Here is a 27,909-nt window from a genome sequence, read left to right as displayed (position 1 = left end):
CAAAAGACACTCCTGTCAACATATGGCATAAGACAGGGGCTTGACCATAAACCAGAGGCTGCGGCCTGGGGCTGCTCTAGAGGGCCGTGTCGGACGCGGGGTCCTGCTGCGCCCCCTGGCGGGAGTAGAACTCGTCTGTCATGCTCTGCGGGATGCGCTTCAGCATCTCTTTGGGGAAGATGCGCAGCAGTTTCCAGCCCAGATCCAGCGACTCAAACACCGTCCGGTTCTCGTACGGACCTTAGGACCAAACGTGAGCGTGAAGGTCTCACGTCCAGAAGGGGAGGGCCAGGCCGTCCTAGTCCTGCCCCCCGCCGCGCCCCACCTTGGGTGATGAAGTTCTTCTCAAACTTCTGCAGAAACTCCAGGTAGAGCAGGTCTTCCGAAGTGAGTGCCTCCTCCCCTACCACCGCTTTCATGGCCTGCACATCCTTCCCGATGGCGTAGCAGGCGTACTATGGAAGGTCAGCGTGGGCTCACCACCCCTGCAGGCTGAGCTCCCCTTGCTGGGGACGAGCTTTGCCCAGACGGGAACTTCCAGTTCAGGTGGGACTCACAACCCCAGGTTCTAAATCAGGGTTGCTGCATCCACCGCCCCTCTCCTCACCAGCTGGTTGGAGACATCTCCGTGGTCCTTTCTGGTCATGCCCTCGCCTATGGCCGACTTCATCAGCCGTGACAGGGAAGGTAGCACGTTGATGGGGGGATAGACCTGGGGAGCAGAAGAGAGGAGCTGGTGGCAGGACCCAGACTCTCCCTTCATTCACCTGCTCCTCCGCGACCTTCTCAGAAGACTCCTATCCTAGGGAAAAGAGGGCGGCTACATTCTGCCTTCTTTATTCCCTATAGACTCTAGGTCTTGGTTATCAGGTGGAAGAGGGATGGTTTTCTACATAAGTGAGTCCATGCAGGAAGGGAGCTGGAGCTAGGGGCAGCGAGATGAAATTAGTTAATGGCACACCCACATTTCAAAACATTTGATTATTTTCCAAGCAAGTTGAAGATTAAGTGTGTGGTGTGTGTGTGTGTGTGTGTGTGTGTGTGTGTGTGTGTGTGTGTGTGAATACGTGTGCTCATGTTTTGAGGCAGGGTGTCTTGTAGCCCAGGCTATCTGGACTCAGACTTGCTTTGTAACTAAGGATGACCTTGAACTTCTGATCTTCCCACCTCCACCTCCCTAGTACTAGGACTGCAAGCTGTGTTGCCTGGATTCTGCGGTGCTGGGGATGGAACCCAGGACTTCCTACATGCAGGGCAGGCTCTTAACCAAATGAGCTACAGCCCAGCCCTGTCACCCCTGTTTAGTGTCACCAAAGCCAATAACTGTAAGTGGGAGAGAAATGCTTTATATTTAGTGCTTTCCGAATGTTTCATATATGCTAATGTACCTCAGTATGCTTTCTATATGCATTATATATGTTCATATATGTTAATGTACCCCAGTATGCTTTCTATATGCTTCATATATACTAAAGTACCCCCAGTATGCATTCTATATGCTTCATATATGCTAATGTACCCCCACCCCAGTGCATGGGTGTGATACATAAACGGACCCAGAGATTAAAATCATTTTCTCAAGGTCATATAGCCATAGGCTAGCCGTGAAGCACAGGCTCCCCCAGTGTCTAGCTCTTGATAGTGTAATTTTGGGCAGGCTTCTTCTCTTTCTTGCTCAGGAATGATATAGGACCCTTTTTTGATGTCTTGGTGGCAAAGGGGCAAATATGAAGAGAAAGGAGGCAGCTATTAGGAGGAACAGTACCTGCCGGTTGTGTAGCTGTCTGTCCACATAAATCTGTCCTTCTGTGATGAAGCCAGTCAAGTCTGGGATGGGGTGGGTGATATCTGTAAGCAAATACCCTGTCCTCAGTGCACGGGAGCTGGGCTTTCATCTACCTGGGACACATGAGTTCTGTTCTCAGCATGGGAGTGATGGGGTGGCTGGTGGAAATGGAGGGTGGGTTCTGGAGGGCAGGAGATGCTGGAGCTACCGTCATTGGGCATGGTGAGAATGGGAATCTGTGTGATGGAGCCACCCCGACCCTCCACACGGCCAGCTCGCTCATAGATGGTGGCCAGATCTGTGTACATGTATCCAGGGAAGCCGCGGCGACCTGGCACTTCCTCTCTGGCAGCCGAGACCTGCAATGCCCACAACAGCACATATGTCAGAAGGCAAAAGGCTGGACTCAGGAAGGGAAACTAGAAGGTTGGGCTGAGAGACAGAAGAGGAGTGCCCGCCCAGCCTGTGACTGAGCCCTGACCCTCCTGAGAAGAGTGAATTTATTTTATCACGGTGGCTGTGAGACCAAGGGAGAAACAGGGAGGGGTGGTTTGAATCTGACACCCGGCAGCCAGCGTACCTCCCGCAAAGCCTCTGCATAGGAGCTCATGTCAGTCAGTATGACCAGCACGTGCTTCTCACACTGGTAGGCAAGGAACTCAGCTGTGGTCAGTGCCAGACGAGGGGTGATGATCCGTTCAATCCTGGATGCCAAGCAGGACAGGGCTCAGGGAGCCTGGAGACCCAGGCCTGGGCCCCATGAAGCCCCAGAATGGAGTGTAAGGTCAGCTGGGGGGATGGGGGCAGGGGAACAGGTAAGATGAGCCCATCCCGGGACTCCTGGTCAAGACAATGGTTCTCAAGAGTGGACACTTCCTGGCAACACTGATGCTCCCTTGTCCAGTGTCCACGGTGAGTCAGAAATGTCCTTTCCTGCTTGAAGCTCTCCTGGGCATGCTTTCTTTCGCCAGCCACGTTCAGCTCCGGACTCTGGGCCTATAGACCTTCCCTTAGCAGTGCCCTCTCAGCCTCCAGAATTCTGTTATTTAGTTTGGGGGTACCCTTAATACTGGGGATAGGTTATCAGATTTTTAATTTCACCCATGCAAACCCCAGATTTAAACTTCATCTTCAAAACTTTCAAAACAGGGCATTTCCTAAATAAACGCCACAAACAACGATCTCTCCGGTGATGACCTTGAGAGGTGACACAGGGCTGAGAGGTTTCCTGGCTGGGCAGCTGCTGCGGCACAGGTGTGAGGAGCAGAGGGGCGGGTGGGGTCCTGGTCTGGCTCCCTAGCCTGCCCCAGGCCTCACTTTCCCTGTCTGTACAATCAAGGGTTATTCTCACAGCTCTGGCCTAGGACTGTAGTTCTGGAATGTCCTAAACCCCAGTGTCCCAGGTCTAGGAAAGCAGAAGGCCCCTGGGCAGTCTGAGCATAGGAAGGACTCACGTAGGGTCGTTGGCCAAGTTCAGGAAGAGGCAGACGTTTCCCATGGTTCCATTCTGCTCGAAATCTGACTTGAAGAACCTGGCTGTCTCCATGTTCACCTAGACATGTAGCCAGGGAAGCCATTGGCAGGCCATGTGGCTGGGCGGGGCTTAGCCATGACCAACTTTTCTCAGCAAAGCTTGGGGATCTGACCAACCTAACAGATCCATTAGGTGTACAGGTGAATCGTCATTGAGGTGGCCATAGGGCCATCAGGTCCCCTACAAAACTCCAGCCTTGTAACCTCCAGCTTCTTCTTTGTCCCTCCCTTGGCCAGCTACTTCCATACCCAGCTCCTCAGCCTCCAATTGAACCCTCTGAGGGCCCCTGGTACCCCCTTTCAGAAGACATCTTGTCTCTGTAGGTTCCCTGGGCTTCTACTCCAGGCCAACTATGGCCCATCTTATAACTGCTGTGGCCTTGGGATGCCTCAAGAATCACTCTGCCCTGGTCACTGAGTCCATCCCTACCCACTTTAATTCTGCTGTGGTCTCTATCTCTAAACTCGGCTAAACTTCAGGGGCTTCTCAGGGTGCAGGAGTCAGTGTTCCCCATCAGAATAGGCTGTGCTAGAGCCAAGGTAGGCAAGGCTTTCTCACGGTTTCCAGGACGTGCCTCCAACTCCACCTACCCCCATGGCTGCAAAGACAATGGCGAAGTTGTCTTCGTGGTAATCCAGCACAGCCTTGGATTTCTTCACCAGTCCTGCTTGGCGACAGATCTGGGCAGCAATCTGAGACAGGATGGACCAGGAGGGAGTCGGTCAGAGCCAGAGCCCTGTGACATCTGGCCTGCAGGGCATCACTTAAGAGAATGGACAGTTAGGGATTTTGGTGGGGGGAGAATCCAAGCCCAGAAGAGCAGGGACTTCCCTGGGTCTGGCGGTCTTTCTCAGGGTTGGAGACAGTCTGGATTGAACTGGGATGAATGGTGGGAAGAAATCACTGAGAGACAAGGCCAGATCAGAACAGAGGAAGCATGACTTTGTGTACTGGGCTCAAGGACATGGGCTGTTGGGTCATGGTCTCTGGTTCAGACTCTCTTTAGAAGGATGGGCTGGTCCAGCTCTGATGACTTGCATGCAGAGACCACAGTAGTGCTAGGGTCTGAAAGAGGCAGGGAGAAGGCAGAAGAAGCATCCCTTGTGACCGTTCCCCCAGCAGCCTTGCCCAAGGAGCAGGGCAGCAGACCAAAAGAGAGCAATAGTTTCGGTGTGAACTCGGGCAGTTTAACTTAGGATAGCTGGGCCTCTCAGAGCCTGCACCTCTCACAGCCTGCTGGAGCCCTGTGATGCTAAAATGTGTGTGGCTGTAAGAGCCTCTGTCCCAAGATGTGCTGGGGAGGGAGACTCGAGAGGGTCGACACAGTCAGGAATGGTGAGGAAAGGGTATCTCGAAGTCTTGTCGCACCAGTGGCTCTGAGAGAACCACAAGGTTCTTGTCTGGTAGTGGCAGTCAGGCAAACACTAGTACGAGGACAGCCTAACACAGGCTGCGGCTCAGCTGAGCAGGGCTTCTATGCTGGAGTCCACTTGGGCTCTCTAAAGCCAGTGAGCACTCCATTCACTGGGGACAGCATGCAGCCTTTTCCAGAGGCAATGTGTGACTGTGTGTTGCGGGCTGGGGGGGGGGGTCTCTTATGCTACCCTGACCCTTAGCTGACAGGAAACACCAGCCACGGTGGATACTACTCTGCCACAGAAGTACCACCTGACCCTTAGCTGACAGGAAACACCAGCCACGGTGGATGCTACTCTGCTCAGCACAGAGTGCACGGGGGTAGCCTGGAAGCCTCTGCTTGTTCCTGATCCTTGCTTATCACCCCTTACCTCATTGTGGGGGAGCCCTGCTGCGGAGAAGATGGGGATCTTCTGGCCACGGGCAATGCTGTTCATGACATCAATGGGGGAGATTCCTGTCTGGATCATCTCCTCAGGGTAGATTCGGTCATGGGGATTGATAGGCTGGCCTGGGAGGGTAATCATGGAGCCAGGTTCAGGTTCCAGCCCTCCCATGCACCACCAACTACCACTGTCTCTCTGCCAACCAACTGTTCAACAGCCCCTTCTGCAACACGGAAAAACCTGCATGCACAGCAACACCCAGGCACCCGTGGCTCTTGTGCGTATGAGATGCAATTTAACAATGGAATTTCCTTTCATTTGAATTGCTTCAAGTTTAAAAAACCATGGCTCCATACTGGTCTTGATAGTAGCACTGCCCTAGCACCTTAGCTCCCTGCAACACCTAGGCACCGGAGTGATGATCAGAGGACCAAAGGGTGGCTCAAAGACTATGTGTGAACAGATGTGTGCTTTGCCACTAGCCTGCTGTGTGGCCTTGGTCAAATGAAGGAGCTCATAGGACTCTATTACTGCCTTGGAAAACGGATGGGTTGGGGAGTCAGGAGGGTTTCCTGAAGAGCAGCTGAGATCCCGGGACTGTAAGTGTCCCCCTCTCCAGTTCCCAGGACAGAGCACAGGGAACTGAAGGCCACAGGGGTGGCTGGCGGTATCGTGCAATGACAGAATGGGGTGCTAGGGGCAGTTTGGGGTTCTGTGGTGGATCTGGACACAGAGGCCTTTGCTGTTCTGCCTGTTCATCCGGCCAGCCGTGGAGCTAACGATGCTTGGCCTAGGTGTGTGCAGGATGTCCAAGGGTGGGTCCAGAGATGACGGCTTGGAGGGGCAAGTGCCGAGGCTGTGTCCTCCAAGCCGTGCAGAGCCTCCTCTCTCACCATTGATGTCCAGAAAGTCCTCTGCATGACAAACAGGCCCTTTGTCAATGGGTTTGCCAGAACCATTGAAAATCCGACCTGCAAGGGAAAAGGGGGTTCAGGAAGGTGTCAGGGCTCCCAGCCTCTGCACAGCTATCAGTCAGCTCCTCATACTCCTCCAGAGTCCCATCATCCAGTCTCCTTAGCCCCCAGCTATCACACATGGCCGACTTCCATGACTGTCCCTGCAAAGGGCAAGTGTCTTCCTTCCTCTGCTGGGAATTTTCACAGGCAAGGCAATTTGGAGTCACCCTGACCACTGGCCTGAGCCCAGGTTGATCAGTAATCAGGATCAGGCCAGGTAAGGGAGGGCTTGTCAACCCTTTCAGCCTGGCCCCCCAGTAGGTGGCTTCCAGATGCACCTGTAATGACTTAGCCTCACTCCTTCGTTATTGAACGTGTTCTGTATGTTGGGCCCTGCTCTAGGGATGGGAGCCGGAGAGAGACAATGTAACCTCTGGCTTCAGGGTCACTTAGGAAACACACATGTACAGGCAGTGAGGGGCTTGGTTAGAAAAGCCAGGAGGGAAAGACAGAAGAGCACCCACCCTGCCACTCCCCTCACCCAGCATGTCCTCCGACACAGGAGTCCTCAGGATGTCCCCTGTGAATTCACAGGTGGTCTTCTGAGAATCGATCCCTGAGGTCCCTTCAAACACCTGTGAGATACAGCTTGTTATTCTGAGAGGGTAGCGGATGGAGCAACATGGGCCTCCTACCGCAGGCCCTCAGCACCACGTCTCTGAGCAGAGTATTCTCCTGGGGGAAAACAGGCCAATTCTTCCCTCCCCAGGGCTTGCAGACTGGGGTAGTTTGCTCTACCCATTGCACGCCTCATCACCTGAACAATGGCTTTGGTCCCAGCCACTCAAGCACTTGGCCACTCCTCTGAGTCCCATCCGGGAGGGTAAAGTTGACCAATCTCAGCGTACTGGGCAAACTGTTGGGAGAAGAGCCACCTGGGGTGAAACCCGTGTCACTTCCCATTTGTTCTGGTCTTAAGCTACTCTCTGTCTTCTTGTGCCCTGGTGTAAGGAAGGGGCTTTGTTTGGGAGGGGGCACCCTGGAGAGAACTGGGACTTTTAATCAGAAGCACGCGTTGAGCCCGAATCTCCTTTCTTAGTGCAAGTTTGTGGCAATGTCTAATTATTTGAGTGGCTTACCGAACCCTTAAGTCGTTAACACGTGAGCCTTAGTTTTCTCCTCTTTAAAACATGGGTGCTAAGAATAAGCCCCACCCCACAAGGCTGCTGTGTCCAGGATGGGAACCATCCAGGCAGGCTGTTAGTGCCAGGTGGGGTGGGGTGGAGTGGAGTCCAATAGCTCAAAGTGGCCATTGTGGCCACCCAGGTCTTCTGAGCACCAAGGAGGAGCACACTGGTCACCAGAAGAAAGACTCCCTGTTTTCCGGGTGTCACCATTAACTAGTAACAACTATTCCTAGCCATGGAGCTGGGGTTGACATCTGTGTAATGGTTAGGAATTTAAGCAAAAATCAGCTTTAATAAAATATATTGGGGACTCCTATGGCGAAAGGATTTGATGAAAGCATTTAGGCATTCCTCTAAAGATGCAGAGATGGCCAGCAAGCAGGTGGCAGCATGTTTACGCTCATTCTTCCTGGTCAACAAGAAAAGATACCACTACACACCTGCTAGGGTGGCTGGCAAAAAAAAAAAAAAAAAAAAAAAAAGCAGATACAAACACACACTACTGGGGGTATGGAGAAACTAGAACTGTGGCATGCAGCTCCTCAAAAGCTTAGAACAGAGGTCCTATTTGACCTAAGCAATTTTATTCTTAGATGTCTACCTGAGAAATAAACACATATATGTGTGTATATGTATATATATATGCATATATACATATATGTATATGTATATAATCTGTGCATGAATGCTCATGAGAGCATTCAGAATAGGAATCGGGGGCGGGGGAAACAGGGCCAGAGGATCCGATGATGTCTAAATCCTCTCTAAATCCTGCCCTATCAAAAAGCCAAGGCAGTTTGTTTATTAGCCAATGAGAATCCTCCATCATGATGTGATTGCCTTGCCAAAAAAGATACCAAGCCACATGGCTAACACAGACAAGAATTATAGGCTAATATAAGTTATGAGTTAATAAGAAGCCTGAGCTAACAGGCCAATCAGTTTATAATTTAAAATAAATGTGGCCACCTTTTGAGCATATAATTCTTTGTTGCTCTCATCAATGAATCAATATAAAAGGATGATATTTGTGAGCTTTTTCTAACAGTGGAACCCTTAAACAGAATGGGATTGTGAAATAAATCCATATTAGTCTTTTTTTCTCTTTGCTGTGACACAGAAACTTAAAGAAGGCTTTGTTTGGCTCTTGGTTTGAGAGGATGCAGTTCACCACGTAGGGAAAGGCTTGGGGCAGACCGTGAGGTCACAAGGAGGGCTGAATGCTGGTGCTCCCCTTTCATTTTCCATTTCCCTTTTTTTGTTTGTTTGTTTTTGTTTTTGTTTGGTTTGGTTTGGTTTGTTTTTAAGACAGGGTTTTTCTGTAGCTTTGGAGACTGTCCTGAAACTAAACTAGCGCTGGTAGACCAGGCTGGCCTCGAACTCACAGAGATCTGCCTGCCTCTGCCTACCGAGTGCGGGGATTAAAGGCATGCACCGCCACCGCCCGACCCCCCTTTCCCTTTTTATTCAGCTTGGGATCCCCTTATGGGATGGTGCCATTCACATTTTGGGCAAGTCTTCGTTTCTCAATTACACCTCCCTGGAAATGCCCTCACGGACACACTCAGTGGTTGGTCTCCTACGTGATTCTAAAATCCAGTACAGTTGGCACTGAAGATTAAGCACCACAAATATCAGTAAACCCAGAAACGCAACCTGCTAGGTAACCATTCAGCAGGAGTAAATGCATCTCTCCGCACATGCGCTGTTCACCTGACTATGAGCATAGCCTGCAGGTCTCACACAGCTGCCCCACTGGACTGGAGACAAAGGGACAGATGGTTAACTGTCTTTGTTTATCGGCATACAAGAGCATGTATTATTTTTGTTATTAAAATGTAATAACATTTGGTGACATGTCATAGTGCCACAAGTTACCATCGTCTGCGGCTGTCATTTTGTCCCCTGATGGCCACACACTACTGACCTTATGGGTCAGGGGAAAGTAGCGGATGGACTAGTGACTAGGGCGGGCCACTCCCCAGGGCTTCCCAGCTCAGATTTGCAGCGATGACTGCCGCTGACGGCAGTGTTGTTTGTCCTGGCGAAAGGATGACACGAAGGGGTCCCCTTATCCGAGCGCTTTCCTGCCCCTGCGGGGTGGGGTGGTTCTAGGAGAGGCCCTCCCCAACCCGAGTCCGAAGTGATAAGCGGCGCGGAAGTCCAGCCGTTTGGCGTCTCTACCACAAGAGAGCGCGCAAGAGCAGCGAGACAGAGGGACACCAGGGTAAGGAGCTCAACAGCAGAGTCCCGCTCCTTCCTCCTCTGCTCTTCTCCCTGTGAGCCTGAGTCTCTGAAACTACCGCTGTTCTCAGTGTTTGTCCTTTCGCTGGAGAGTAAGGGCTGGCAGCATGAAGAAGAAAATTCAGGCCACTGAATGCTAACTTGGGCCCAAGGCTAGTTCCAGGACAGGCTCCAAAGCCACAGAGAAACCCTGTCTCGAAAAAACAAAAAAACAAAACAAAAAAAAAAACAAAAAAAACCAAACAAACAAAAAAAGAAACAAGGCAATAAACCCGCTAAATAAAATCAGGCAGGGAAAGAAATGTAGCTCAGATAGGATGCTTGCTTGCTTGCCTGGCGTGCATTAGATCCTGGGTTTGATTTCTAGTGAGTGGGGGGGGGGGGGAGGAAGAGAAAGAGGAAGAGGGGGAGACTGGCCAACAAAGGTGGGCCAGTCTGGGTGGAACAGGATTTTCAGGGTCAGCACTCACTCCAGCCCGGAGCACCCAACCCCAGGCCTTGAATAGTGGTGTAGCCTCCCACAGACAATGTGTGAAGAAAAAACTTTGCAGGAGGCTTGAGGGGTGACAGAGATAGAAAGAATAAAACAAGACCCCTGGATGGGAAGCTTAAAAGAAACCCTGGATATGGCCTAGAGGCCAGGAAGGAGATTGAAGAATCTTACCTTGACCTGGTCCAGCACCACCAGAGGCCCATTGACGCTGCACACGGTCCTGTAGGCTGGGGGAGGGGAGGAGTGGGTCAGGTTTTTCTCATCTCTAAGTTCCACTATGTTCTAAAGCCACGGAAAATGTATGTGCGTTCACTGAAACACACAGACACAGTCACCGAGACACGCGTGCGCGCGCGCGCGCGCGCACACACACACACACACACACACACAAGCATCCTGTCTCTTGCCCTCTGTGCACCCCACCTCCTCCTCCTCAGGCTGGGCCATCAGGGTCATTAGCTGTGACAGCGCCAGCCACCATTGCTGTAAGGGTCAAGCCCCTGCCACAGACCCCCCACTGTCTCAACACCTGCAGGATGCTGGAGGAGGGCTTAAGGGCAGAGGCCTCCTCAGAGTCTTGCCCAGGCCCCCTGAGCTCTCCATCCCCTGTGCTCCCCTCTTGCCTCAACCCCCACCTCAACTACTCCCTCTTCCCATCTCCACTTGAATTTTCCAAAAGCGGCTGGGCACAGCTGTGGCCTCCTGGGCTCTTCCCAGTCCCCACTGCCTTCCCTCCACCCTGCCCTGATGAGCCCTGTGACATGGGGTGCTGTAGCCGTCTGCTTCCCCCACCAAGCCTGGCCAGGTCCCACCAGCTCACTGGGCATTCTGTTGTGGAGATACCAGGAAGAATCTCTCTCTCTCTCTCCTCTCTCTCTCTCTCTCCTCTCTCTCTCTCTCTCTCTCTCTCTCCCTCTCCCTCTCCCTCTCCCTCTCCCTCTCCCTCTCCCTCTCCCTCTTTCTCTCTCCACCCCGCCCTGCCTCAGAAGAGAGCTGAGCTCCCAGGGTGAGACCCAAGGACTATCAGCTAGGAAGCCCACCTTTGGTCCTGCTGGGGTTAGCTCAGGGACTCTGAGGAGGGTGTGGTTCCTTGACAGGGGCAGAGGAGAAGCATAGCTAGTCTCTCCCAGGGATTCTATGGGGCACCAGTAATACAGTGGAGAATTTGGTCAGATGAGTGGGGTGTCGGAAGGAATTGGGTCACTCACAAGCCACAGAGCTCAGGGGAGGTGGGCACAATGGGCCTGGGACTGAGAAAAGCCTGGCTCAGAGTCACTGGCATGTTTGTGGCACATCTTGGGAAGGGCCTGCCCTGAGCCCCACATCAGCCCACACTGTCCCACAGCAGGCCTGGCCCCAAAGCAGCCAGTGTCCCTTGCCAGTCATTTAAGCAGTTTCATAGCACATGTACCAGAAAGATTGAATGTACAAGGCTGCTTTGCTGGTCTCGGCAAGGACCCTCCTAGTGTAAGGACTGTCTGTCTGTAAAACTCAAGGCTGCACCCAGAATTGCCAGAGTAGGATGTACCATTCCCTGCCAGAGCTACCTACTGCCTCTCTATCATTACCTGCTTTCTTCCCTCCGCCCCTAAAGAAGGTCCACCTTTATCTGAGGCAGGATCCAGGAGAAGCCCCTCCTGGGGGGAAGGGCTAGCTCAGCACCCTGCGTTTGACCCTCAGGCCAGCCCTACCACCCATGTGCAATGGCTCCCCTCATTCTCCCCCCACCCCAACCCCCCTAAGACGACTACTACATCATTAGGCACATTCCCTTGGACACTCCTTTTCTCCCCCTCTTCTTCCACACCCTGAATCCTTGGAAGAAACCAACAGTGTCCCCCATTGAAGGGCTTCTTACAGATCAGCCCAGGCTCTGTTCTTCCCCACTCCGTCCTGTTCCCTGGGAGTCTTTCCTTCTCCCTTCCTTTCTTTAAATTCTAGTGTTGAATGCCATCCAGCTACCACTAGGCAAGGCAAACAAATGACAGCCCAAGTGTAGTTAGCGCCTAATATCCAAAAGAAGGGACAGAATGAACATGGCGTTACTGAAACTCTGAGAGACGACAGGACTGTTAAGGTGGGAAAGATACAGAGGGCAGGATGGATGGGCCACATGTGGGGGGGGGGGAGCAAGACGGGCAAGTGAGGTAGGTGCAAAGCCCAGTAGGCAGAAGAGATGAAAGGTGGGGTGGCCCGGGGACAAGAGTAGATGCCCAGGGAAGAAGCATTTTCAAGTCAGGGGAACCCTCAGGTTAAGGGGAGGAGCCTTCCAGCTGGCCCCAGGGAGTTGAGGAAAGAGCCCACTGCAGAGCTGAAAGAACCTCTGGCTGCTAACTGCTCAGTGCCTTAGGGGACAGAGGAGGGAGGTGACTCAGGACTCCTCTAGGTTGGCTTCCGGTGTAGAGAGAGCTGTCAGGGATGGATGGTCTCTGCCTCACTCCACACACAGGGCTGGCTGAGTTCTGGAAAGCACTAAGTGGTTCTATCAGGTCATTATTTCCATATGTCCTACATCAGAGTCAACAGGTATCTCCTTATCCCCAAACCAAACGGGAGTCCTGATGCCCAGCGCAAGGGCCACACCCCCAGCTCCTGCCTGCTGAGGACCACAGAGGAAAAGATGAGAATGTATGCAGTATTGACGGTAGGGGTTGGCGGTGGGGGTGGCACGACAGACACTTGGAGGATAGTATGGAGTGGAGCTGGTGAGACCAGCAGAGGCAGAGCCAGGACCCGCACTCCACCAGGGTGGGGAAACTTTTGGACTGGCTGGTGAGTGTTTCCTAGTCTGGGGAGAACTGGCATTTTGCTGGATCCATAGAGCTGGGGGGAAATCAGCCGTGAGTCTGGGTCAAGAGTCTACAGGGTGGGGTCAGAGTAAGTGGCTTGTCTCAGGAGAGATGAGAGCCACAAAGCCCAAAGGGATCACTCTTGGTTTCACAAGCTTGGGAGATAGGATATTTTGCTTTCTTCTTTGACAGCCTGCTCCCTTTGTCCTGCGAATCTGTTAGGCCTGAGGTCCAGCAATTCCACCTGGAGATGGAGGGTAGGGAATTATAGCCTGGGTACCCTGCCTGATGTGACGGGGACAATGATGGGTGGCCTACCCCGCCCTCTGGGAGTCAGGTTGGAAGATCTTAGCTTCCCTCGGACTAGACCACATGGCAACCACCATGAGGTCTTTGAGTTTCCACTTAGCACCACAGCCTTCTCTCCAGACTGCAGGATCCAGCCCCTAGCTGGAGGCGGGAGTGGCAGAGCCGCTGGAGGAAGGCACAGCTCTCTCTGCATTGTGGGCCTCACTGTAGAAAACCAGACTGCAAGTCTTTCAGGCCTCGCCCCTGCCTGCCTCCTGCACTGCTTCTCCCCTGGAAACCCCAAGGACCTCAGACTGGCACCCCAAGGGAGTGTAGACCCCAACACAAGACTAGATCTTTTCTCAGAACCATCTGGTTTTACTGAATTTGTGTGTGTGTGTGTGTGTGTGTGAGAGAGAGAGAGAGAGAGAGAGAGAGACAGAGAGAGAGACAGAGGGGGGGAGAGAGAGGAGGTTTCAATCTGCAGTCCAGGCTTCCTTTGGACTCACACTTATATATCAGGCTGACCTCAAACTCGTGACAATCCTGCTGCATCATCCTTCTAGGTGTTGGGATCATGGGTTGCCAGCACACCCCTCTTTGAATTGTCCAGTTAGGACTCAGGCAAAAGGAAACTGAGCAACAAAGATATCCCTGACTGGTGGGCACCCTGACTGTGTCCCTTACATGGAGAGGTTCAGCTGGTGCTGGGGCCCTCAGGGATTAAGTCACTGCCCACCCAGGGATGTACCACTTGACCCTGAAGAAAGACACAGGGTGATGAGCTGCCAGGAGCCCTCCGGCTCCACTGACCTCAGGGCATTCCCTGAATGGGCTTTCCCCAGACTTCAGCGGACCTCTCCCTGGGCCCACCCCTTCCCATTGTCTCTGACACTGAAGTTGTCTTGGGAGCTGCAGTGTGGAAGAGAGCTCCCTACCCCCACCTCCCCACAGCCTTCCCTCAAAGGCTCAGCGGGGCTCCTACGAGGTCCTAATTAGCGCAGGACCAGCCACACCTGCAGTGTCCTGTCCCTCCCTCAGCAGGCTGGAGGCCAGGACAGGGGCAAGCCTAGGGCAGCGGGTCTTGCTCCTCCACCCCCATCCCAGCTGGGGGATCTAGGGGAGGGGGTCACCACTGGAAGATGGTGGTCTTAGAATCAGAACCGACTTGGGACTCCACTGTGACTTCCTCCCCTTTGGCTCTCACACCCTGGATGATGGATGACATGGCCTGGCTCCATCCCTCCAACCAGGACATGTCACATGTCCTTTTGCACCTTTGCACAAGCTGTCCACACCCCCACATGTAATCCTCCCCAGTGAGCCCACGTCGCTGCACTACCTCTACAACAGGCCAAGGCCCTTGGGGGAGGGCAGGTTGCTCCACTGAAGGAGGACCCTGCTTCAAGGTCATTATTGCCAACACGCCTGTCCAATCCCAAGGCAGTGCTTGGAGTTTCAGAGTAGAGGGACCTAACTGGAGGAGGAGGAGGGCAGAGAGGGGACAGCCTGCCTGTCTGGGGGGGGGGGGGGCAACAGTACAGGGGAGGAGTCTCTGGACTCTTTCCATTCTTACTCTTGGCCTGGTCTCCCAGGAAGAACTATGTCCAGGTACCCAAGATGGATGGAGGAACTAGACTGAGCCAGACTAGGAGGGTATCCTGGAGGGTTAGACAGCCCCTAGGCCAGCCCTGCCCTGAGGGAGGACTCTCAGCCTGTGGCAAGGTGAGGATACATTTCTGTAACCTTTGCTCAGTCACTGTGGATATGATCTTAATGTCTTCGGTGGGGGGTGGGTGTCAGGACCTGCAGGGTGTTGACAATAAATAAGTCTCCAGCAGGAGGAAACTGGTGAGAGCCGCTCTAGCTTAAGCCTTCCCACCTGAAGAAAAAAGGGGGTGAGGGGAGGCTGCACAAAGGTTGAGCCAGGAGATCCTTGTAGATCCCTGCAAGGCCACATTCCAGAAGGAAAGCTGAGCCTGGAGGTCCAGGCTCCTGCCCCACCCAACCTGGCAACTCTCCTTTGCCCACAGGGGGTTGGGCCTGCAGGAGCAGGGTATCACATGGCCCAGACTCTGGGCATAATGGGGCTCCTTTCTCCACTGATTTCTGGGTCCTGGTGACTCAAGCTTTTATCTGGGGGAATGTCTCTAGACTTTATGTCCATGAGGCAGGGCCTTCAGGGCTCCTTGAGAGACCTGCCCTGCCCCTTTCACCTGTGGCACACTGTGTCTGTCTCAGCCTCAGCTGGTCCCAGATCCAGGGCTCTGTCCGCTGAAGGCTGAACAGACTCTGCTCGTTCTGAGCTCAGCTGTCCAATGCCCTGTATATAGCCACACCTTCTCTGTGGGCCTGGGTAGCATTGGAGTCAGGGTGAAGAATGGGTGACTGTGTCTAGCTCCTTCCTGCCACCCAGCACACCCTGTTAGGAGGAGCCTCAGGCTCTGCTCAGCTGGGGCCACTCAGGCTGGTTTACTCTAGAGAGCTGGACTTTACCAGGCCAGGGAGAGTGACCTTGGACAAGAACATGGTGGGAGGTGGCTTTGGCCCTGTGGACCTTGCCAGGTTTTCTGTCCCTGGCATTGACTTGGGTCACCCTTACAAATCAGGCACAGAGATGCCTGCTCACAAAATGAGGAAGGCACACATGTGTGAACAAGTACATATTCTTACCCCAACAGTATCCACACATTGCCACAGTTACATGTGTTCTCATATATCATGTAAGCATAAGTCCACATATGTTCTCTCTCCCCTTGAACACACATGTACATTATATCCAAACATGCGTGTGCACACGCATGCGGGCACACACACACACGGGCACGCACACACACACACACACACACACACACACACTGTTGTACATTTTGCCCTCCCATTCCCCCGTGGAGAATGCCCTGCTAGTAATACTTCCATATACAGATTCTTTCCCCTAGAAGATGATGCAGGCACAACTCACTGGCTACTGAATTCCTCAAGTCAAGTGCCCGCTGACTATCCTGTTACACATGTCACTGCAGATCCGTTTGCCCACTCATACATGCCCGTATGTGTTCTCATTCGCTCCCTCCCTCCCTCCCTCCCTCCCTCCCTCCCTCCCTCCCTTCCTCCCTCCTTCCCTCTCTGCTTTCTCTGTCTCTCTCAAGCTCTCTTTGGACCCTGGGTTTTAGATGGGGTCCTGATGATAACAGTTGCTACTTGGCCCTCTCCTCAGCCTGAATGGGAGCCTCCATCCCTCCACCTGCAGAGGTGACCCATGCATAGCGGCTGCCACTGCACGGCTGGGCCCAGAGTCCCCTGACCTCTCTAGGTCTTGGTCCCCCTTTTCAGAGGCGAAAGCATGGTCCCAGTAGCCCGCTCCCCTCGCCAGCTGGACATAAATACTCACTGACACGGGGGTGGGTGATATAGTTTCGGGTCACAGCCTGCGCATGCTCTCGAGCTGTGACTGGGTCACAGCTATTGCTGGTGAGTTCCCCAGGCCTGATGTCTACTTTCGTGGCCATGGCGTGTGGAGAGCTGGGAGTGAGTGTCTGAGAAGGCTGGTGGCAACCCTAAGGCTTCAGTTCCAGCTGGATCTGGAGCAGGCTGCTCAGCTGGTGCCAGCGGCCACCCCTCCCCTTCCTTCCGTCCCTGCCCCCCACCCCCCACCCCTCCTCTGCCAGGTTGACTGTAAACAGGGAAGTTGGCACGCACCAACTCTGAAGGTTTCTCATGCACAGGCTGAGCAGATCCTGTAGAAGCTGCCCCTGGGTACCAAAAGCAATGAAGGACAGAGCAAGGGGCAAGCATTCTTTCTACCTCTGTGCCCAGATGTCCCTCGGCACAGCTCCCACAGTGATTGTGGCTTTAGCTTTGCCTTCTTTCAAGTCCTTGTCCCTCACCATTTGACTCCTTGGTCTCCTCGTGCCCTCTTCCTGGCAGATTGTCTTCTCACTGTCCCCACAACCTGCACCCTTTGTCCTGAGCCATACTGGGCACCCCTCCCTCTCCAATCCATCACCTTTATTGCCTTTAAAGCCCATTTCCTGGTCAGTTCCAGGCCACCTCCTGCAGGAAGCCACCATATTCCCTGGATCAGTCTGAGCTGTTGGCCCGTTCGCTACCCCCTCCAGCACTGGTCCATGTCAGGTCTCTTTTCCTCTCTCTCACACGCCATTTTACCATTCTGACAAAGAACTCTTCTGGTGGGGGCTGGGTGTGGCTACAGAGGAGCATGTCCTGGTTGATGCTTCGGTGGGTCTACACAGCAGGCAAAATGACGTGAGCATTCATCTGTGGTCCCAGTGTTAGTTTTCTCTGTGACATACACTAGATATGAAAAGGCTGCCATTGTGGGTAGCTAGGTGTGTTGGTTAACTTTGGCTTCCAGCTTGACAGGACATGGAATCATCTAGGAGATACACAGAGCTCTCCTGACTCCTGCTGCCACCATGCCTTTCCTACCACAGTGTAATCTCAAATGGTGAACCAAAACAAACTCATCCTTTGGCAGGTACTTTGTCATAGCAATGAAAAAGTAACGAATATAGAAAATTGGCACCAGGAGTAGAGTTGTTACTACAACCTGGCCGTGTGGGTCGTTGGCCTCTGGGACTGGTTTATGAGAGGAATGGGGAGAGGTTTTCAGCTGCAGCCTGGAGAAGCCCTAGCATGGTGTAAGAAGGATGAAACTGGCCATTCTGGTGGGAGCCTAGGATGCTGAGAGATATGGACAGCCGAAGCCCAGAGCGTGAAGTTTCAGAGGGGAACAAGGGCTTAATGATGAAATGGGCTAGAAATGATTCTACCATGTTCTAGAAAAGAAGCTGAATTTATTCTGCCTGCGTCTTGAGAATTTGGGTGAGACTGAATTTACAGGTTCTGGTCTGATCTATTTGGCAGAGGAACCCGCACGGCAGGTGTGGTGGTTTGAATGAGATTGACTCCTGTAGCCTTACATGTTTGAATGCTAGGTCTTTACTTGGTAGAACTGTTTGGGGGCTAGGAGGTGTGGCCTAGTAGGAGGTGTGTCACTGGGGCTGGGCTTTGAGGTTTCAAAGATTCCCAGCATTCCCAGGGCTTGCTCTCTGCTTCTTCCTGTTTGTGGATCTCTGTGTGCTGGCTTTCTGCTGCTGCTGCTGCAGCACCCACAGGATAGTCATGACTCTAACTTTGCAACTATGAGCCCCAAATAAGCTCCTCTAAAAATGCCTTAGTTGTGGTGTCTTATCATAGCAACAGAAAAGTAATGAAAACCTCAGGACAGCATTCAGGCTGAGGCATGGTTTCTGCTCCCCGATCTTAGGCAGTGAGAGAGAGCCGCACACGTGCAAAGACATGGAAAGTGCACAGTCCGTCAAAGAGAAGGCGTTTAGCATTACAGTCAGAGCAGGGATGGAAGCAGCTTTTGTTCTTAAAGACTTAGTAGCTGGCAGCTGCGCGTAGCTGCGCGGAGACTCGCGGAACACGTGCGACCAGAGCGGCGGGTGAACAGGCGGTGCAGCGGCGGGTTAACGGCCCAGACACAGAAAATAGACATAAAGCTTTATTAAAGGAGAGAGGGAGAGAGGGAGAGAGGGAGAGAGAGAGAGAGAGAGAGAGAGAGAGAGAGAGAGAGAGAGAGAGAGAGAGAGAGAGAGAGAGAGAGAGAGAGAGAGAGAGAGAGGTGCGTGTGCACACGCAAAAGGGGGGCAGTGAGAAGAGAGATCAGGATGACTCCAAGAGACCAGAGGTCGCTGGGAGTGGGCGTGGAAAGGGGCAGGGACCAAAAGAATAACAGCAGCTGCAGCTGTTGGAGAGGTTAGGGCCAGTAGAGAGAAACATGGCAGAGAGACTGGGACACTAAGGAACGGCTGAGCAGACTGAAATGACCAGAGTGAGGATGAGAAGGAAGCATGAGCATTCATCCCAGCTTCCCGACTGAGGGCGCAGTGTGGCCAGCTGCCCCACTTCTGTGGCTCTGCCTTCCCGCCAAGATGGACTGCTCCTCCCTCCCCTTGCTTCGGCTAAACGCGCTTTGCCACAGGAACTAGAAAAGCCAGTGGTGCAGTGAATGACTTTCTGAGAATCTGTAATTGTTACAAATAAAAGCTAAATGAAAGCAATATGAGCAAGGTGAGCTTTTTCCGTGTGCTTCATGCACAGGCGCTCCCTCCAGGCCAGCCTTGCTCTGGGTACCTTTGATGCCCTCAAAAATCCTCTCACCTTGCCCTATTCACCCCCTTGAAGGACTGACTGCTCACCCCAACAAGTAGTTTAAAGTTTGAAAGAAAAGCTTACATAGAGAACGCTTAACTGGAGGAAGCACAGATATCGTAGGGCTGTGGAGCCCAGATGGAAGCTGTGTTAATGGTGTCTGAGGACACCAGCCCCAATGCCTACCCCTTCCCTTTTGAGGCTCCCGTTTTGCTACACATTGAGGACAAGGACAAAAAGGAGTGAGTTGGTGCTTTGGGGACCAGTTCCCTTCTTTATTTCAGTGAAACACACACACACAAGCACACACGCACACACCCATGACACTCACACATCAGAGAGTGCATTGGGACCAAAGTCATTTGGTTCAGTCTCTGAGCGGAGGGCAGAGGGTAGGTGCAGAGGCGCATGCTGTGCCCACCTCTCCTCTTCAGGCCTGCTCAGTACAGTTCACAGGGGCCGGGCGGCTGGGGCAGTGCTGTGCTGGGGACGCGGTGTCACGCGGGGATGGGACTCTTTAAGTGTCTGCTTTCTTGTCACTTTGGCCAGAACTGCCTACTTTCTGTTGCTCTAGCCGGATGTAGGGCTCAAATGCTGAGGACCCCAGTTTGTAGCTGGCTGGCAAGTCCAGGAGCGGAGCTGCGGAAAAGCAGATGGCCGGCAGAGGGGACGATGCTGAGGCCAAGGGCATCGGGTTGAGGCTTGGAGAGGAGTTCCTGGGATCACCCAAGGAGGTGCCCCTGTGGCTGGCAGGAAGGTCTGGGAGGCCAGGGGTCAGCGCCAGGAGACTAGGGGCCCTGGGCACAGAGAGCAGCCGGCCCTGTTCCAGCAGCCGCAGAACGCTGGAGGTGGCAAAGGCCTCGGAAGAGGAAGAGGATGCTCGCTTCTCCAGGTCTCTGCTCTGGTCCTTCTTCTGCTTGGTGCGGCGATTCTGGAACCAGACCTTCACCTTGGGGCAGAGGGCACACAGGGATTTCAGAAGGGGAAGGAAGGATAGGAGACAGAGCCAAGAGAAAAGGGGAGGGAGTTCAGAGGTGGGGGGGGTAAAAGGGCACAAGGGGGGAGAACAGGAGGAGAAAGAAGAGCAGACTGTTAGTGTCACCTCACAATGCCTGTACTGAGGACCTGAATGGAGACCTAAGTCTCCAAGTGTAGATACTGCCGCTCTGGCCTATGGGAGCAGATTGGCAGACAGGAGGTGGAGTTTGGGGGTCCACGGAAGGGTCAGATTTCCCCTTCACGGCCAACACAGTTGCTTTTATCCAGGTGTCTGGTCTTAGACATCTCTTATGTGTAGGTAATTCCCAACATTGCCTTAGGCCCAGACCTCTAAACTGAGATCCGAGCAAATAAAGCAACTGCCACTTACTTATTTGTATTATAGACAGGGTCTCCTGATCCCAGACTGGCCTTGAACACTTGCTATGCAGTTGAGGATGACCTTGAACTTCTGAACCTCCTGCTGGGATGACAGTGCTGAATTATAGGCCAATCCCACCACATCCAGTGGTGGACCTCGCCAGGAATGCAACCCAGGGCTCTGTGCGTGCTGGACAAATACTCTGTCAACTGCGTGTGTCACAGGTGCTTCTCACCCGTGAGCAGGGACAGTATGTGGCAGAGGAATGGTGGCCCAGAGGCCCTAAAGGGAAAGGGTGGAGAGATTTTCTCACCTTCTCCAACTTTCTCAGGACCTCAGAGGTCCAGCCATGTGAGTGGCTCCGAGAGAAGGAAGTGAGAGAGGCGCTGATGTCATTGTCTTCTGCGCTGACACAGGGAAAGGCACAAACCCATTCTGGGCAGAAGGCGTGACAATGACAAGGGTATGGTCAGTGCAAAATAACAATATTGGGGACCGTGTCCCCACTACACCCTCTGTTGGCAGAAGGAGAGGAAGGCATGGGAAGGGAGACTCCCAGCAGGTAGCCCTAGATGTGGAGAGAAAGTTAAGGGGAGGTTGGGCTGGGGCTAGGGCCTGGCATTTCATCTATTGCCATGTGAGTTGGTCAAGAGACTGGCTGCACACAAATTTCCTGGGTACATTGTAAATCCTAGTGCCCAGGGCTCATTCCAAATTCTTCCTATCAGAATTGGGTCAGGATGGAGGCATCAGGATTTCTTTTTTCTTTTTTCTTTTTTTCTTTTTTTAAAGATTTTATTTTTTTATTATGTGTACAACATTCTTCCTCCATGTATGCCCGCACGCCAGAAGAGGGCGCCAGATCTCATTACAGATGGTTGTGAGACACCATGTGGTTGCTGGGAATTGAACTCAGGTCCTCTGGAAGAATAGTCAATGCTCTTAACCACTGAGCCATTTCTCCAGCCCGATTTCTTTTTTCTTTTCTTTTCTTTTTTAAGTTTATTTTCTGTGCATTGATATGAAGGTGTCAAATCCTCTGGAACTGGAGTTACAGACAGTTGTGTGTTGCCATGTGGGTGCTGGGAATTGAACCCAGGACCTCTGGAAGAATAGCCATCTCTCCAGTCTCCAGACCTGGTATCAGGATTTCTAGAAAACCCTGTGGGAGATTCCAATGTGCTGCAGGTAAAGCCCCTTCATGACCCGTGCCTCTGTGTTTTTCACCATCAATCCCAGGACTTCTAGAGGCTGGTTCTGGAGTCTCAGTGAATTTGAAACAGGTTCAGACCCCTCTGAACCACCCCTGCTCCTTCAAGAAGTTTTTGGTTCCTCCTCTTGTACTGATTCTTTCAGGCTCTGTTCCGCCCCTTGGTTGGCTGACTCCTGAAGGGCCAGGCAGTATCCTGTGGGGTGTTTCCTGGCACCAACTGCCCCTGCTGGGCTCCTTAGTGCTCTGCACAGGCTCTCTGCAGGTTGCCAGCTTGAATCTCAAGGAATGCTTGGTGGCTTCACGTCCTGATGTTTTGCTGGGCCACAAAGTCCCTCAACAGAAGAGGGGCGTGGTTTCCAGGGCTGAGAGATGGTTCTCCCCCCCCTGGGAGATTATCTCCTTGGTCTGAGGTTAGTGCTCGATTCTATGGTTTACTCATTTGAAAATGAAAATGCTATTAATAATTTAGAAATCAGATAACGTGTCCCTGTGAAACCCAGGCTGGCTTTAAACTCTGTGTCCTCCTGCCCAACCTCCTGAATGCAGCGATGATAGGCATGCAGTAGACATTCATCTTTAGAAGACCACTTCCTGGGACTGTGGGCTCATACAGAATCTGGATGCCTGAGTGTGGAAGGTGGCTTGGGTTCTTTCCTATGCTAGGGAGGTTCCTCGAGTCTGCTGATTTGGACGCCTAGGGCAGGGAAAATGTACGGGAACTAAAGAGCCAGAGTAGCACTTATTAAGCTAGTTGGTGACTCTGTGGGCACTGGGGTTTGGCAGCTTGTCCTTAGCCTGTCCCTTGTCCCGTTGAGGGAGAGGACCACTGAGTCAGGCTCTCACCTTTCCTTCCAGTTAAACGGCTCTGGGCTTGTTTGTTTATATGATTTGAGACAAGGTTTCCTGCAGCCCAGACTGCCCTCAAACTCAGTATGTAGCCAAGAATGACTTTGAACTTCTGACCTTTTTGCCCCCACCTCAAGAGTGCTGGGATTACAGGTGTAATTACCACCATGGCCAGTTGATGCAGTCCTGGGGATGCAGCCCAGAGCTTCGTGCAAGCTAGGCAAGCACTCTAGCAACTGAGCCACACCCCCAGCCAGCATGCTACTGTTAGGATGCCAGCCCTTCTAGGAGAAACAGCAAGAGGAACTCAGTCACCTTTAGAGGAAGGGAAGGTGACAGAGGGTGAGAAAGGGCTAGGAGGAAGAAAGAGGTTCCCAGCCTAGTCTGTCACAGACCATCACTTCCTAGAAACCTTTGTTGTTTAATTTGGATTCTCCCTGGACTACTCAGGGGCCATGATCCTCCTACCTCAGCCCCCTAAGAACCTGGAACTGCAGGCTCCTGCCATTGTACCTGGTACTTCCTGGAGTCTTTGCTCCCTGGAAGCCAAGTGATCACCGCACCTCTTACCTGCCAGTATCCCCCATGGTGGGCTGAGTGAGAACTACCCATAGCCTTATACATCTGAGTGCTCAGTCACCAGGGAGTGGCATTATTGGAAAGGGTTAGAAGGATTTCGAGGTGTGGCCTTGGAGGAAGTATGTCACCAGGGGTGGTGGACTTAGAGCTTTCAAAAACCTAAGCCAGGCCCACTGTCACTCTCTCTGCCTGCAGAGCAGAATGTAGCTCTCAGCTACTGCCCCAGTGCCATGTGTGCTGCCAAGCTCCCTGCCGTGATGAAAATGGACTAAACCTCTAAAATTGTAAGTCAGCCCCCAGTTAAATGCTTCCCTTCATAGGGGTTGCCTTGGTCATGGTGTCTCTTCACAGCCATAGAACAGTGACATATAGAAGAGACATCTCCTAAACCACCCGTTCCCTGTGCTGTGAATGTCCCTTATCTCTATGGCCTTTCCCATTTTCCTTACACATGAACAATCCCTTCTGCTGAAACTCGACTCTGTCTCCCCTCCTCTCCTTTCCTGTGTGTACGTAAGTGTTGTGAGCATTCATGTGTGTGACTATGGGCATGTGGGCCATGGCCTGCCTGTGGGGGCCCGAGGACATCCTAGGGTGTCAATCCTTGCCACCCACCATGTTTGGGACAGGGTTTCATTGCTTTTTCACTGTACTGCAAATGCCTGGGCGAGAAGGGTGAGGAGATTCCCCTTCTCTGTCTCCCATTTCCAACGGGGCATTGGGATTGCAGGAGCTCACTCAGGTTTTCATTGTGTCTTCTGGGGATTCAAACTCGGCTCCTATGGTTGCCCAGCATGTGCTTCCACCTGCTGAACTTGCTTCCATTTCTCGCCTTCTTCCTCTCTTCCTCTTTCCTTCCTCCCTTTCTTCATCTTTAAAATTTTGTTTGCTTTGAGATAGGGTCTCATGATGCAACCCAGGCTGGCTTCCAACTCTATGCTGCTGCTTCTGCCTCCTGACTCTGGGATTACAGGCCTGTGTCCTCACTCACAGCCCTCTGGTTGACACTATCGGCCCTGTCTTACCTGTAGCTCTAATTTTCCCTCACGTATGTTCCTTCTAAGCCACACCCCTCTACGTCAGCTTTTGGCCTCATACACCAAGATGGTCCCCAGATACAGGACCGGATGGTGGAAATCTGGCCTGACTCTCACCTGGGTCTCAGAGAGGCTCAGCTGGCGGGCCAGCTCCGTGCGCTCTCGGCCCACCACGTACTGGCAGCGCTGGAACTCCATCTCCAGGCGATACAGCTGCTCCGCCGTGAAGGAGGTGCGGGTCCGCTTGGGGCGGTCAAGGTCCAGGCCCTTGGGCAGGACAATTTCCCGGATGGTCCCCTTGGCATCTGCAAGGACCACGAAGGGAGCCAGGTTAACTCACTAGCTGTGTTAGATCATCTGTGGTTTTGGTTTTTCCCCCTCCACTTCCTTCCTCTTCTTCACAGGGTTTCACTGCATAGCCCAGGCTGACCTTGAACTCATGGCCTAAACAGGAATCCTCAGGTCCCTGACTGGATACTTCATCTCAGAGAACTTGCTGAGCCTCTCTGAGCCAAGCTTCCTCAGCAACCCTATGCAGGGAGTCATATGTACGTCATGGGTATGAAGATAAAGATGGATGGATGGGGGGTGAGAAGAAGGGAGAAGGGAGAGAGATAAAAGATAGATGATAGATAGATAGGAGAGAGAAGGGGAAGGAGAGAGAGGTGAATGTCCCTCAGTAAAAATCAGGTCAGCTATCATAGCCTGGGCAGAAAGACTCACTGCCGCTCACCCAGGATTCTGTTCTCTTTGCAGAGTGAGGAATAACTGGGACAAACAGGCCGCATTCTCAAGTCCAGAGAAGACGGATTAGAACTGAACGTAGTCTGTCATGGAAGACTTCCTGGGGACACCAATCCTGGTCCCTTCTGGGGTCCAGAAGGAGGTTAACTGATTGACACAGAGGGCAGAATAGAGGCTGGAAACCCCAGGAGGAGCCCAAGGGCTGGTGCCATCCTGCTAGACTACTGGGTTATCTTCCAGCCGGGGAACCACCCCACTCCTTGTGTCCCTGTTCAGCTGAGCCACCTCAGGCTCTAGGCCGACAGCTTTCACACAGCCTCTTTAGTGCTCTGAGTCCATTTAAGGAAGGTCAAAGGCCAGGCGGTGGTGGCGCACACCTTTAATCCCAACACTTGGGAGGCAGAGGCAGGCGGATCTCTGTGAGTTCAAAGCCAGTCAGGTCTACAAGAGCTAGTTCCAGGATAGGCTTCAAAGCTACAGAGAAACCCTGTCTTGAAGAAGAAAACAAAACAAAACAAACAAAACAAACAAACAAACAAAAAACAACAACCCCCCCCCCCCAAAAAAAAGGCCAAAGATCTACAACCCACGATCACAACAGAGCACCACAAAGTGCTCGGAAAAGGAAACGCTTTAATCTAAGCTCCCCACCACTGATGTGAAATCTGTCAGCACAGATAATAATCAGGCACTGTACCCCGTGGGATCCACCAGTCAAACAAGCTGCTGTTCCCCACAATGGAGGAGCACCGGCCTGAAAAGCTTACCACCCGCTCAGCAGGGCATGGTGCTGCACACCTGCAAGGCCAGGGATACAAGAGACCCTGTCTCAAAACAAAACTAGCACTCACAACAACAATTTAGCAACTCAAAGGCAGCTCTCGCTTAGGAGGCCGCTGCAAACGTGCCACCTCCCGCAGCTGCAAGGACCCTCACTTCCACCAGGGGGCGCAGAGTTGGCTTTTGCTATGTGCTTGGAGGGTAAACTGGCTTAGAAGTCCTAGGCATGTGAGATGGGGTGAGATACTTACTGCTCAGCAGTGAAAAGCAACTATTGCTTTTGCAAAGAGCCTGGGTTCTGTTCCCAGCACCCGCATCTGGAGACTCACGACACCTATAGCTTCAGCTTTGGGGTATCCTATACCCTCTTTTGGCCTCATGGGTACTTATACACATGTGCACATATGCCCCCACAGACACATGCATGTAATTAAAGTATTTTTTAAGATATGAAAGCAGGAGACTTGTCGGGAAGAGGGAGAGCAGAGGTCTGAGGGTGGGGCTAACAGGGTCGTGGATTTAGTTCTAACATATTATATTCGTGTAAACAATCATGAGTAGCAACAAAGGGGCCAGAGTGCTTCTTCAGCCACTGCCCCGGGTCTGGTGTTGGTCTTGAGTTTGAACTTTTCCAGTGTCTCCATGGAGATGGACCTGTCATTCCCCCCATTTTATAGATGAGGAGCAAGTTTTAAGTAAGTTCCTGAAGATCCCCTGTCAGCATTCAGTAAACCCCAGAAACACCCGATTCTGCCCAGAGTGGTAGCACACTTCGGTAATCCTGCTGCTAAGGAGATATCAGCAGGAAGACTGCAAGCGCCAGGCAAGCCTAGGCTACACAATGAAAGCCATTCTCAACAAGCAATAACAGCCAGAACAACAAGCAGAGTCGGGAGGGGGATGTAGCTCAGCGGAGCACTTGCCTAGTAGGCACAGGGCCCTGAGTTCAATCCCCAGCATGCAAACAGCAACGCCCAGCCATGAACACGCTGGGCGCGTCCTTCATAGAGCTGACAAGTTTCAGCCAAGACTTTAGCAATTGACAAAAGGAATTTTCTGGAAAAGTCCATTGTTCACTTGGAGAATATGAGACAGGGTATCTGTTTGGGGGTGCTGCCTGCCTTGCAGCCCCAAGTAGTCCTCCTTTTAGAATCTCTGCTGCAAATGGGTAGCCTCAGCCCCTCCTTCCCACACCCATGCTATGACCCTACCCTTATGGCTCCTGTTTGCCCCACGGGGTGTTCACCCTCAAGGTGCTCCAGTCCTGATCTCATCTTCATGTGCAGTCAGCCCTGGAAATAGGTGAGTGGGAGCGGGAAAGGGATGGTACAGGGTCGGGGGAGAAGGACATCACTGCTCAGAGGTGCCTGAACCCTGCCAGCCCAGGCCCCAGCCAGGCTCAGAGATGAGTGGGTCTGATGGATGGAGGTCTTGCTATTGGTGTGTAGGAACCACGGGCCTCTTGGGGTGGCTTAGCACCCTAGGTCCAATACTTTCCATACTGCATAAGAATATGGAAGCCTTATGAAGGGGCTGGTTCTCTCGGCTCAGCTTCCTCTATCACCAGTGGTGAGATGAAACCAAAGGCTTCTTCCCACTCTGCAAAGGCGTGGGTCTGAGCAGGGTATCTGCAGTGACAGGCAGGAGGGAGGGTGCTTATACGTGGTAATATAGGCTTCACCTCTTTCCGGGCTCCCTGAGACACCCTGAAGTTTCTGAGCCTGAATAGCAGGAGGCCAAGCCACACCCGGGCACACACTCTTCACATCCTACAAGATCCAGGAGTGATGTGTGTGTGAGTAAAGTGAGCTCTCTCCCTCAGGACCACTGCGCAAGAAAGGCAGCCTCTGAAAGGCAGCCGCTGACGGGCCTTTGGGCACCAGGTCACGCACAGGAGACAGAAGAAAGTCAGAGTCACAGTGGGGTGTGACATTACAAATGTGGGGGGAGGGGAGCAAGCCAAAGGCTACTGAGGATGCAGACATTGGATTTACTCTGGAAGCAGCCTGTGGCTTCTGAGAGAGCCAAAGAGACACTAGCAAACAACGCCGTGTCTGTGTTCGTGAGTGTTCGTCCCGGAGAGCTGAAATC

The 27,909-nt window shown here is 52.7% G+C and overlaps 2 protein-coding genes across 2 annotated transcripts in view; both read right to left on the bottom strand.

Annotated features, from left to right (window-relative positions):
• Positions 1–76: 76 nt before the first annotated feature.
• Positions 77–16,588, bottom strand: Atp6v1b1 (ATPase H+ transporting V1 subunit B1). Its single transcript, XM_038320314.1, is given in 16 exon segments — positions 77–240; positions 326–455; positions 608–712; positions 1,766–1,848; positions 1,995–2,145; positions 2,367–2,490; positions 3,241–3,338; positions 3,911–4,012; positions 5,108–5,247; positions 6,016–6,093; positions 6,620–6,713; positions 6,896–6,921; positions 6,924–6,972; positions 6,974–6,994; positions 10,174–10,229; positions 16,471–16,588. Coding segments are annotated over 16 exon segments (1,539 nt in total).
• Positions 16,589–19,776: 3,188 nt separating this feature from the next.
• Vax2 (ventral anterior homeobox 2) overlaps positions 19,777–27,909 on the bottom strand; it is a 28,598-nt gene continuing 20,465 nt past the window's right edge. The window contains exons 2-3 of the mRNA XM_038317825.1: positions 24,412–24,599; positions 19,777–20,208 (exon numbers count right to left, since the gene is read on the bottom strand). Coding sequence (XP_038173753.1) covers positions 19,777–20,208; positions 24,412–24,599 — 620 coding nt within the window. The remainder of the gene's footprint in view (positions 20,209–24,411; positions 24,600–27,909) is intronic.

The sequence above is a fragment of the Arvicola amphibius genome, chromosome 2 (assembly GCF_903992535.2).
Source record: "Arvicola amphibius chromosome 2, mArvAmp1.2, whole genome shotgun sequence".
Taxonomy (NCBI): domain Eukaryota; kingdom Metazoa; phylum Chordata; class Mammalia; order Rodentia; family Cricetidae; genus Arvicola; species Arvicola amphibius.
The sequence above is the reverse complement of the archived record's forward strand: the minus strand, read 5'-3'. Positions and strand labels throughout refer to the sequence as shown.